General features: G+C 49.8%; 1 protein-coding gene across 1 annotated transcript in view; it reads right to left on the reverse strand.

Annotated features, from left to right (window-relative positions):
* LOC138948945 (coiled-coil alpha-helical rod protein 1-like) overlaps positions 1-12,914 on the reverse strand; it is a 53,492-nt gene that overhangs the window by 2,576 nt on the left and 38,002 nt on the right. Inside the window, exons 16-19 of the mRNA XM_070320612.1 lie at positions 4,475-4,592; positions 2,883-2,984; positions 1,201-1,352; positions 473-635 (exon numbers count right to left, since the gene is read on the reverse strand). Coding sequence (XP_070176713.1) covers positions 473-635; positions 1,201-1,352; positions 2,883-2,984; positions 4,475-4,592 — 535 coding nt within the window. The remainder of the gene's footprint in view (positions 1-472; positions 636-1,200; positions 1,353-2,882; positions 2,985-4,474; positions 4,593-12,914) is intronic.

The following is a 12,914-nucleotide window of genomic DNA, read 5'->3' on the forward strand; positions in this document are numbered from 1 at the left end:
AAGGTAAACCAAACTGGTATCAAAAGATGGGGCTTACTTTGCCCTATATATCATATATAGGTGAGGTATTGAATCTCAAAAACTTCAGAGAAAATCGGAAAAATGTGAAAAATAGCTGTTTTTTAGGCAACATTTATGGCCCCTGCGACCTTGACCTTGAAGCAAGGTCAAGATGCTATGTATGTTTTTTGGGGCCTTGTCATCATACACCATCTTGCCAAATTTGGTACTGATAGACTGAATAGTGTCCAAGAAATATCCAACGTTAAAGTTTTCCGGACGGACGGACGTCCGGACGTCCGGACGTCCGGACGTCCGGACGTCCGGACGGACGGACGGACGGACGACTCGGGTGAGTACATAGACTCACTTTTGCTTCGCATGTGAGTCAAAAAGGATAAAACAGCTTCTAAGTTGGTTAGCATACATACAACAAACAGTTACAGAAAACCCAACAAAAACAATAACTCACGGTCGTGTGTAGTCTGCAGCGAGTCAGTCTGTGTGACCTCTGTGGCAGTCTGTGAGTCCTGGAAGTCAGGTTTCATGGCAACCTCCTCCTGAAGCTCCAGTCTCATTGGTTCTCCGCGCTCTGACTTCAGTTTCCCTAGCAACCCTTCCTGTCGCAGCGTGGCCTGAAGATGAAAGGCAAGCATTGATGCTTTTTGCTGTTCATATCCGTTCAGTTCTATGCTACAATTTTGAAAAGAGCTAGTTCTCTTAAGTTTTTCCTGCCCCACACATAGGTAATTTTGAGTTTGAATCGACTGGCTTTGAGGCAGTGGTATTGATGGAGCTGGGACTACAAACGAGCAATGAAACTAAAACAGGAAGAAAACAATATTTTGTTTTTCAAATCACAAGCTCGAAACATCAACAACTTAAATTAATACAGACAAAAAAGTCTGAGATCATTCACATTATGTATAAACTATATCTCATGGCCCATAAAGCAGGAAGGCTTTATGAGATACACGTCTACCGGCAAATATTCCTAAGAACACAAGTAAATGACAGCAATCAAAGCTGTACAAATTGTCTGATCACTACATTTTTTGGTCCTGTTCTATTTCATTCCACTGACTTGAAAAAGACTAAAAATAACAACAAAATATCATTACAAAGCACGCTATGTCTAACCCTTTTAGTACGTTTATTAACAACACTAGCATTCATAAACACTGTACAAAAGTTTGATACCATGAAGATGTTCCTCTCTTTCTCAACAGCCTGCAGTTCCCGATGCATGTGTTCTAGCTGCTTTGTGTAGTGGGCCACAGTTGTTGTCTGCAGTTCTTCGCTCCTCTCTCTCTCCCTCCCCCACTGCCTGTCCTGCTGTCGCAATTTCACCACTGAAATGCGCATAATATAAATTTAGAATATGTAATTTAATATAAAATTTCAAAGATAAATTTTGATTTAATTAATATACTTACCAACTCACATATTGAATTCCCTCCCAGCCTGCCCCGCAAATTGTTTAAAGGGGTATATGTTTCAGGACAAAATGATTGTCACCGGTATACATCCTGCGCATGCGCAGTACACCGGCAGGGGAGATAACCACCACGGACCATGCCTTATATGGCATGCGGTTTTTGTTTTAGAGTTATCTCCCCACGTTACCATGTAAGAGTGCTTCAATGTCTTAGCAACCAAACGAAGTTATTGCTATCTATGCGAGTTGGGTAAGAATATGTAATTTAATTGACAGTAATAATTGCACATGTAATACAGTGGAACCCAACTTCTAAGACTCCCTAATTTAAACTTTCTGTTTTTACATTTTCTGTATAGATTTCCTGTTCCTAAGCTCTGCATATTTTACCTTCATTTTAAGAGTCCCTTCCTTTTAACATATGATTTTCTTAGATTTTTGGTGGTCTTATAAGTGGGGTTCCATGGTACATTTCTGGTGAGAGGACATCTCCATATTATCAACACCCTGTGTTTTTCTTGTGCTCTAACTGCTGAAGTTGCAACCCTTAATTCATTTTGTAAGGTGGCATCACTGATAACAACCACAGGCACACTGTAGTGATGTTTTTTGTCTAAGAACCATATGCAGCAAACATTGAAAGCTTTACTTCTTTTACCATGACTGGTGCCGACATGTCCTCTATCAGGGCCTTGCATTGGAAAAAGTGAGTTCAGCTTACAAAGGCGGGGGTCTGGGGGCCCCGAATTTGAAGATTTTTTTGGAGATTTTTTACCTAAAATGACCCCTCCCCCAAACAAGATTGAGCAACTACATTATGCCATAGTCCATAGTCCGTATCGGCACATTACTTCTTCTGACTTGCCTTCCGCCTTCGGAACGAAATCCAGCCATTCCCACTTCCAGGAATACCTAGATTCTTTGTCACTGAATGGCTGACCACGTTCAACAATGTCGCTTCGAGACATTATTTCAAGTCTAGAGCCACAAAACACCGGCACAAAGCATGCTCGCGCGATGCCAGAGGAAGTGCGTGCTCAAGCAAACTGTCAAACCGATTGAGAATTGAACCGAACGGCGCACAAAATGAAAGCTGGGACTGTTTGGGTTTACCGTTTGGGAATAACAGGTTTTTGCATTTTGGCGTACACCAAATCGAGTTCCGCGTACTGGAGATGTTATTTCGGCGTAAAGTACGCCGAACGGCTTACAATGCTAGGCCCTGCTCTATGGCTTGTGTCTTCTAACAAAATACCATACCCTTTAGCTCTCTAGAAGCGCCATTCACTAAATCAAATGTTTTCCTGTCATGAACACACAAAAAAAGAAAGATGAAAAAAAGATCTGGAATCAGATAACAACAAGAACCTCTCATTCTTTGGAAATGGTCCTCTGGCCTCAGTCTTTTATGATTCTAAAAATACATACATGTTATGACGCTTACCAGCTTTGGTATGTTCTCGTCGCGCTTCATTCAGTTTGCGTTCCATATCTGCCAGCTGCTCTGTGAATGCTCCTTCCACCTCCTTCCTCTGTTCTTCTAATGCTGTAACATCAAATCAGTAACTACATACTATGCAACAAATTCTCACTCATTCGTGGACCTTTAACATTGTTTGAATCCAGAAACTGAGATTTTTTTCTTATATATATCTCAGACTTAAAGTTAATCTAAGATTCAATGGTGAAAGCACTGAAACACAGTACAGAATATGCAAATACTAAAAGAAATGTTACCCCCAAAATTACGCCAAATCTTCTTCTCTTCTTCTTCTTCTGCGTTCGTGGGCTGAAACTCCCACGTACACTCGTGTTTTTAGCACGAGTGGAATTTTACGTGTATGACCGTTTTTACCCCGCCATTAAGGCAGCCATACGCCGCTTTCGGAGGAAGCATGCTGGATATTTTCGTGTTTCTATAACCCACCGAACTCTGACATGGATAACAGGATCTTTTCCGTGCGCACTTGGTCTTGTGCTTGCGTGTACACACGAAGGGGGATAAGCCACTAGCAGGTCTGCACAAAAGTTGACCTGGGAGATCGGAAAAATCTCCACACTTAACCCACCAGGCAACCGCGACCAGGATTCGAACCCTCGACCTTCCGATTAAGAGGCCGACGTCTTGCCACCCCGCCACAGCGCACATCTGGCGCCAAATCAACTGCCTGCGTTTTTGCATCTGTGAGACAGGGTAATGTATGCGTAGTTTTGGTTCACTCAAAATCATGTCAAAATCTTCTAAAGAGATTTATATGGTCCAAGCAAACATTGATCAAATCTGAATATTCTTTTACTAGCCTCCCTCCCTCCCCATCCCACCCACTCATCACAAACCTTCTTGCAAAATAAACACACCCTTTTCACTCCGAATCAAAAGGGCGGAGATGTAGCTCAGTCGGTAGCGCGCTGGATTTGTATCCAGTTGGCCGCTGTCAGCGTGAGTTCGTCCCCACGTTCGGCGAGAGATTTATTTTCTCAGAGTCAACTTTGTGTGCAGACTCTCCTCGGTGTCCGAACACCCCCGTGTGTACACGCAAGCACAAGACCAGGTGCGCACGAAAAAGATCCTGTAATCCATGTCAGAGTTCGGTGGGTTATAGAAACACGAAAATACCCAGCATGCTTCCTCCGAAAGCGGCGTATGGCTGCCTAAATGGCGGGGTAAAAACGGTCATACACGTAAAAGCCGTGGGAATTTCAGCCCATGAACGAACAAACAAACAAACTCCGAATCAAAACCAGATCTCCCCATCACAATCGAACTCAAGATCTCTCTTTCTCTCCCTGCTACAGTGGAACCCCCCCCCCTTTTTTTAAGACCCCCCAATTTAAGACTCTCTCCCTTTTAAGACCTTGTTTTTTCAGACTTTTTCTTCATAACCTCTGTAAATTTACCCCCATTTTAAGACTCCCTCCTTTTCAAGACCTGATTTTGTCAGATTTTTGGAGGTCTTAAAAGAGGGGTTTCACTGTATCTACCCAATTTCCCTCTTTATTTCAAAGCTGTGAATGAACAATTGAAGCGTATCCAACCTTGTTCCATAGTATGGTGATGGCGAGCGAGTTCAGTGCTGAGATGTTCCATACGCTCCTTCATTTCAGACAACTCTGACTGCTCTGTTTCAAGGTACTCGCGTAACTCATCTATGTTCTGGAATGGAAAAAAAAATACACATGACTCGGTATCTGATTTTTTCGCTTGTTCATGTATATATATGTATATATAGCCTCAATTATTAACTTGCCAATGTCATGCAGAAAGAGAAGTTCTGACATGAGTTAATACATGTTCTTGAATGCAAAAGAAAATGACACAGCCTACAGCCTCACTTATTTACTCGCCAATGTCATACAAATAGAGACATTCTGACATGGGTTAAAGGCATACTGTTGAAAGAGGTTCTTTATTTATTTGGTGTTTAACGTCGTTTTTAACCGTTCAAGGTTATATCACGACGGGGAAAAGGGGGGGGGGGATGGGAATGGGATAGAGCCACTTGTTAATTGTTTCTTGTTCACAAAAGCACTAATAAACAAGAAGAGCAAACGCTCGATCGAGTCACTTTCGCAGTTCTGAATATTATATGAGGCATCAGATGGACAGGAAGAAATTGCTATTCACAACACAATGAGTCACGTTCACATAAAATTTGAGCCCGGTCACTTTTATAGTTTCCGAGAAAAGCCCAACGTTAAGTTGTGTGTTGCCGAACAGAAATGTAAGGCTTCTTTTTAAGCCTACTGTCTATATGATACTTACCGAGACAGTACTATTCTTGCACATTATCTATTATAGGCCGAAAAAATTGGACAAAACGCTGCGTGGGTACAATTATCTCCCATAACCATGCGCCACCGTGGATCCCAAGCACTGTCTGAGTGCTTCCCCCTTACAGGATGTAGGTGGCGCGTCCTCTTTCTTTATGAGCTGCAGACCCTCAAAAAGCCCATAACATATCAAGAGGGGAGGCGGGAGGGAAACTCTAATAGTACTGTCTCGGTAAGTATCATATAGACAGTAGGCTTAAAAAGAAGCCTTACAGTCAATATAACACTTACCTCGACAGTACTATTCTTGCACAGAATACCAGAGTGGTGTGAGGGTGATATGTAGAGTATTAAACTCCTTAATCAAAATCACTTAAATCCAAGGATTAAGATACCCAGGCAATTTTCGAACAGTACTACTGTAAAAGAAAATATACCCAAGAAAAATACCTTAGACTGACGTGACCATGCTGGCAACCACTGCTTTGGCAATGCCATACGACTGGTCAAGCCTGAGACTGGAAAAGTCTCGCATATAGTGGTTAATAAACGTGGCTGGAGTCTTCCAGAACGCGACCGCCATTATGCTTTGGAGCGAGGCACCCCGCACGTGCGCCAACGAGGAGCCGATAGCCCGAATCTCGTGTGCCCTGATGTCAGGGACCACATCCACTTGAGCATGAACATAAGCCTGTTTGATAAGCAAGGTCAGCCAACGAGCTAAAGTTTGTCTAGAAATATCCGATTGGTACTTCGGATTAAGCGAGACAAACAGTGACCGCTTAGAAGACCGAAAGCTACGTGTTCTATCCAGGTACACTCTAAGGGCACGTACTGGGCAGAGGAAGCGATCAGGGTCATCATGTTCAAGAGTGGGAGCCAAGGCTTGAATGACTACTGGTTTGGACAACTCCGAGGCATTCTGATTCTTGGCTCGAAAGTCTGGTAGGAAAGCCAACGTCACCTGATGTGTGGTGAACTCAATGTCAAATTCCAGGCCACTCAAAGCTTGAATACCACTGAGTCTACGGCAAGTGGCTAAAGCGATGAGGAACACAGTCTTAAAAGTCAGGAACTTGATACTAATGCCTGCCAGGGGTTCAAACTCCTTGCTACGCAGGAGTTTGAGAACCAGGAAGACATCCCACTTGGGAAATGAAACCCGAGGTTTAGACACCGCTGCATTGCTAATACCCGAAAGGACATTAGCAATGAGGGAGGAACTGATCAAGTGTTCAGGTCTGCGACCAGTAGCAGCCGCAATCGTGGAAGTGATGGCAGATTTGTATCCAAGAAGAGTCTTAGAAGAAAGACTCTTCTTTTGATACACTTCCACCAGGAAGTTGGCCAAGTCCTGTGTTGAGGGATAAAGCGGCTTTATCCCCTTGGACAAGGCGAAGGAGGCCCAAGCTCTCCAGCGTAAGTCATAGAGCTGATTAGTTGATCGCCTCTTAGCGTTCAAGGAAAACTCTACTGAACTCTTGTGCAATCCTAGTGCAAGCAGTTTGGAGCGCACAAGAGCCATGCGGTCAAGCACAGACTCTCTGGACGTGGATGAGGGAGGCCTGATCGAGGCTGGAGCAGACTTCCCCCGTCCAGATTCAGAGGTAGAGGGTCTACGTGGGTGAGACCGCAAAGATCTGGAAACCACGGAGCTGTTGGCCAGTAAGGCGCGACCAAAATCAGTCTTGGCCGTTCCTGCAGATACTTTGCCAGTACCCTCGGAATCAGAGATGTCGGGGGATAGGCGTAAGCATCGAGGAGCCTCCACGAGAGAGTGAATGCGTCCACGTGGAACGCATTCGTGTCTCGAAAGGGGCTGACGTACCTGGGAAGCCGAGCGCTGAATCGAGTTGCGAACAGATCGATCAGAGGACGGTCCCACCTTGCCCACAGACGCCGTAGAACGTTGTGAGCGATGGTCCATTCTGTGGGGAGAACCTGATCGCCCCGACTGAGAATGTCGGCCAGGGCGTTCAGTTTCCCCGGAACGAATTGGACTGACATCCGGACCTGATTGGTCTGGCACCAGAGCAGAATCTCCTCCGCTAACAGGGAGAGGGACCGAGAATTGGTGCCCCCCTGGTGGCGAAGGTAAGCTAGGCATGTGGTGTTGTCCCCGTGGACCAACACATCCTGATCCCGAATCAGGAGGCGAAACTCCAGCAGAGCCCGACGAACCGCCTCCAACTCTAGAAAGTTGATGTGTAGGAGGGACTCCTCCTGGGTCCAGACCCCCTGGGCCTCGTGCAGGTCCAGGTGGGCCCCCCAACCCCGCGTAGAAGCGTCGGTGTACAGGAAGAGAGACGGCCGTCTCGGTTGGATAGGCACCGCAGAGTTGAGCCAGATCGGGTCCAGCCATTGGACTACAGCCTCGTGAAACCAAGGCCCGATCTGGACCAACTCGGTGTAATCGAGAGGCCTGGAAGTCCGATCTGCTACTGCCCGTTGCAGGGGACGTTTGTGTAGCCTTGCAAGGGGCAGCAGCAGAGCGACAGACTCCATGGAACCCAACAGTTCCGCCAGCCGCCTGTGAGGAACAGCGCGGCAAGCCTGAATGGAGAGGATCTTTCGCCTCAGGGAGAGGATTCTGTCCGGGGAGGGAGACACAGTGTAAAGCACTGTGTCGAACGCCATCCCCAAGTAGCAAAACTGCTGGGCTGGCACGAGGTCTGACTTGTGCCACTGTATCTGGAACCCCAAAGCATGGGTCCGTTCCAGGACCTGCCGGGTGTGTTGGAGGCATTGATCGCGAGACTGGGCCAGGGTGAGCCAATCGTCCAAATATTGACGCAGACGCACACCCTGAGCTCTGACCAACGCCGCCAGCTCCTTGACCACCTTTGTAAAAATCAGCGGGGCCAAGGACAGGCCGAATGGGAGGGCCCGAAACTCGAACACTGTGCCCTCCCAAACAAACCGGAGCAGATGTCGGTACCCCGGGGCCACCAGGATGTGGAAGTAAGCATCCTGGAGGTCCACAGACGTGGCCCAATCGTTTGGCCGGATGGCCAACCGGACCGACGAAGGGGTTTCCATCTTGAACTTGCACCTGCGAAGGTACAAGTTCAAGGTGGAGAGGTCCAACACCGGCCTGAACCTGCCGTCCTTTTTGGGGACGGTGAACAGGCGGGAGTAGAACCCCGGAGAAGGCTGAGAAAGGGGGTAGACAGCCTTCTTCTCGACCAACGAGTTCACCTCGTCTTGAAGAGCCTGCCATCTGGCAGGGTCTCGAGGAGGGGGGAACGTCAAAGGTAGAGCGGACAATGGAGGTTGTGACGACAGCGGTAGAGAAAACCCCGACCCCACCACCCTCAAGATAAACTGGTTGGAGACCAGTCTGCCCCACATGTCGCGGGCCCGAAAAAGGGAACCGACGGACGAAAGAGGGGCAACTTGAGGGGGCGTCAACGTAGGGCCGGGACTCACTGAAAATTCTGCTGGCGGGCAGGCGCAGGCTTGCGACCACCCCCCTGGTGGTGCTGCTTACCCTTACCTGTCTGAGCACCCTTCTTCTTGCGCTTGGGAGCACGAGAAGCCGGGGCCGCAGGGGGGAACGCGACAGGCGCCTGAGAGGAGGAAGAAGGAGGCAGTGAAACTGGCTTCTTCTTCTTCTTCTTCTGAGGCTGGGAGCTGGAGGTGACTGTAGCACTTCTCTTACTCCCCGCCGACGTCGCCGAAGCAGCGAGGCCAACCATCAGAGAATCAGTGTTCCTCTGGCGTGTAGACTCCACCACAGAACGGACAGTGCCCGGATGAAAAAGGGAAGAAGGCTGAGGAAACGTGTTCCTCAGACTCTTCCTCATATCCGGAGGCACTAAAGAAGTAGCCAGAAAATGATCACGGAACAGGGCCAACAAGTGGACCCGTGTTCCAATGGCCAATTCTGCCGCAGTCGTCACGCACGATCGCACGGCATGCAAAGCCCGATCCACTCGAACCGTGTCAAGGACCCGAGTGGAATCGGACTCTGCCCGATCGGGAGGGTCCAACAGTGTGGACAGCGTGCTCATCCATGTCAAGGCCTGTGATTGGGCCTCGACAATGGAAGAAACGGTGGCCTCAAGATTGTGGAACGAAGCAGAGCTCAGTTCCACCTTCTTGACCGAAGGCACCTCCCCAACGAACACATCACCGTCAGCCCCACCCTGAACACTCGAAGTCTGGAAAGGGAGAGTTCGAGAGTCAAAGGGAAAAGGGAGGGACGAAACAGATTGGACACGAGGAAACAGTGGAGGTGCGCCTCCCGAAGGAAAGCACGGCACTGAATCCGCGTCCTCCCGAGGAACATAGGTCGCGTTTGCACGTGAATCTGTACTCCTCAGGCGATGTGCTGCCGCTTCCACCGTGGCACTAAGACTAGGGTGGAACGCGAATTGCTGGCGGCCGGATCGTTCATAAAACGAGCCGCCGGCAGACGCGGCGTGTGCCTCCCGCGCCCGGGCCGAAGCGGACTCCAAGGACGAGAGGGCGTCGGAGGGAAGGACGTCCTGAAACTGTTCAAACGTCCTTCTAGCTGTGCGAGGGAGAGCCTCCTGCCTCTCGTCCTCAGACTCCACGTCCTGTGTGTCAACCGAAGGGTTGGGAACACTAGACGACAGACGCTTAAGAGAGGCATCCGTGGCGTCAAGACGCCGCGTGATGTCTGTCATGTACTGTTGGAAAGTACGAAGCATAGCTTCGGAAGTTCCATCAGAAACCGGCAAGGGTAGAGGATCAGTGTTAACCTCAGGGCGACCCTGATCCTCCTCCCCATCGTCCTCTGACTCACTCTCCTCTTCACTTCCCGACAACTCCTCAACAGCAGGAGTGTAGGAAGCTTGAGGGGGAGGAGCCGAAAGTGATGAAGTAGACTGTGACGAAACGCCCACTGAAGCAAGAGGCCGCGAAGACCCCTGCCCCAAAGACGAAACGTCTCCAGCAGCCGAAGGGAGAGAACAACAAAAACCCTGCGACTGTTGGGTCAGTCCAGCCAACGAACCCCCGCCATTTATAGACTGAACAGGGACCCATCGGGTCTGATCAGAAAAGAAATGGTCCGGTCCGGTCGGGGGTGCCGATCCGGTCCGGTCGGGTGGTCCGGTGTTCCGGTGGTCCGGTCCGGTCCGGTCGAGTGGTCCGGTGTTCCGGTCCGGTCCGGTGGTCCGGTCCGGTCCGGTCCCGTACCATCCGGAGGTCCCGTTCGGCACAGAACCATCCGTACCCACAAAAGTGTTCGGGTGGTTCGGTCCGGACGTGGAAACACCGTACCATCCGGACCCGTAGGTCCGGTGGTCCGGTGTGTTCCGGTTCGGTGCCAGACCACCCGGACCAACAGAGGTGGTCGGGTGGTCCGGTCCCGACCGGACCACTGGTCCCGTACCGTACCATCCGGACCCGTAGGTCCGGTGGTCCGGTGTGTTCCGGTTCGGTGCCAGACCACCCGGACCAACAGAGGTGGTCGGGTGGTCCGGTCCCGACCGGACCACTGGTCCCGTACCGTACCATCCGGACCCGTAGGTCCGGGGGTCCGGCAAGGGCCAGAGGTACTGTCCCGCACCGGACCCTAAGGTCCGGTACGGTCCCGTACCATGGGTCCCGTCCGGACCAAACCCGGAGGTCAAGTCCAGTCGGGACCCGTGGGTCCGGTTCGATCCCGACCCGTAAGCCTGGACCGTTCCGGACCCTTGGTCCGGACCATCCGTCACCCGAACACCAGACGCTAAGGAATGGCGTGGGGTCAAGACGGTCCGGTCGGAGGTGTCGGTCTGAGCAACAGAAACAATGTTCCCGTCGCCCTGACCATTCGACAGAAGTACCACGTTCTGTCGAACACCTCCACGTCCAGTAACTAGTCGGCCGGAGCGTTTCATAGAGGGACAGCCACCAGTCACACGGATGTCAGAGGGAACCGTAGTAGCAGTGGTCGTAGGCACGATGCCTGAAACCCCTGCCCCCACAGGACCGCCCTGAACGGGGTCAATTCGCATCCCAACCCCAGCGGGGAGGGAATTCATAGACCCCGTCATCTCCTCCGATCTCCCCCCCCATGAGTCCGAGACTACTGTCGAAACAGCAGTAGACGACCCAGCGAGGGAGTTCAGAGGAGGACCCGTGTCCCTCCTGGCTTCCACAGCGGTGGAAACCGAGGAGGGCACAGGAGAGGCACCGGAAAAGAAAGAAGTCGAAACCTGAGTCTCTCCCGTAGCCCCTAGATCAGATTCACCAACCCCCAAAGAGGGTTGGGAATCGACCCGCCCCCGGATTCGAGCCAGGGAGGAGAAGGAAACCTTCCCCCCAGGCTTGAAACCGGGAGGAGCTGAAGCCTGAGACTGAGGGCCGGACAACGGCGTCGAAGGGGGGGAAGCGTGTTCCACGGAAGGAGAAGGAGAAAGACGCTTTTTCTTTCCCCTCGACCTTCCCCGAACCTTCGACGGCGCAGCCCCGCCCGAAGTCCCAGGTTCAAGCCCAGCCTGTTTGAGCAAGCTCGCATTGAGCTTGCTCAAACAGGCTTTCTCCGCCCTCCCTCGCCGCAAACGCAAAGCGTTTGGGGAGGGAGAGTCGGAGCGCCGAAAGGTCCCCCTGTCCGTGCGCAAAACATGACGCTGTGCGCCCGGAGAAGGGTTGCCCCCGGCAGACTCTGGTTCCGTAGAACCAGAGCCCAAAACAAGACGAGACATCCTACCTCGCCCTGTACGTACCCTTAAAAAATCGAGAATTAACAAAATTCAAAGAAAATTAGGTCAATACTCAAGTGAATGAGGCGAAACGAGAAGCAGACGACCGGTCACCACGAAGTAGGACGGTAGGCACGCCGAGTCCGCCACACAACAACGGAGGCACAAGTTGGAAGAAAAACAACGTAGCCTCAAGCCAGAAGTGGAATAACACACAAAAATCCAACAGGTGGTAATCCACACAGAAAAGAAGACTCTAGAATCCAAAATAATCCGGGAGCGCAGCAGAAACACAGCCTACTGTCACGCGCGAAAAAAGAAAGAGGACGCGCCACCTACATCCTGTAAGGGGGAAGCACTCAGACAGTGCTTGGGATCCACGGTGGCGCATGGTTATGGGAGATAATTGTACCCACGCAGCGTTTTGTCCAATTTTTTCGGCCTATAATAGATAATGTGCAAGAATAGTACTGTCGAGGTAAGTGTTATATTGACAGGCTAGTTATCTCCCTTGTTTTTCTGATAACGTTCGTAAAAGGCTACAGATGTAAATACTTTGATGTAAAGAATAATCCTACAAAGTTTCAATCACATCCGATGAACTTTGTCAAAGATATAAAATGTCTAATTTTTCCTTTGACGCTGACCTGTGACCTTGAAAAAGGTCAAAGGTCAACGAAACCATCGTTAAAGTGTAGAGGTCATTGGAGGTCACGACTAAACAAAATATGAGCCCGATCGCTTTGATAGTTTCCGAGAAAAGTCCAACGTTAAGGTGGTGTCTACGGACGGCCGGACGGCCGGCCGGACAGACTAACACTGACCGATTACATAGAGTCACTTTTTCTCAAGTGACTCAAAAAATTGCTCCAGGGGCTTGCAACGTAGTACAATATATGACCTTACTGGGAGAATGCAAGTTTCCAGTACAAAGGACTTAACATTTCTTACATACTGCTGTTGAAAGAGGTTAACATAACACATTTTCGTTTCAATCGACAACAACAACAAAACAAAAACACATGAAAAATCTTAGACATAAGGATACA

This window comes from Littorina saxatilis, linkage group LG15 (genome assembly GCF_037325665.1).
Source record: "Littorina saxatilis isolate snail1 linkage group LG15, US_GU_Lsax_2.0, whole genome shotgun sequence".
Classification (NCBI taxonomy): Eukaryota; Metazoa; Mollusca; class Gastropoda; order Littorinimorpha; family Littorinidae; genus Littorina; species Littorina saxatilis.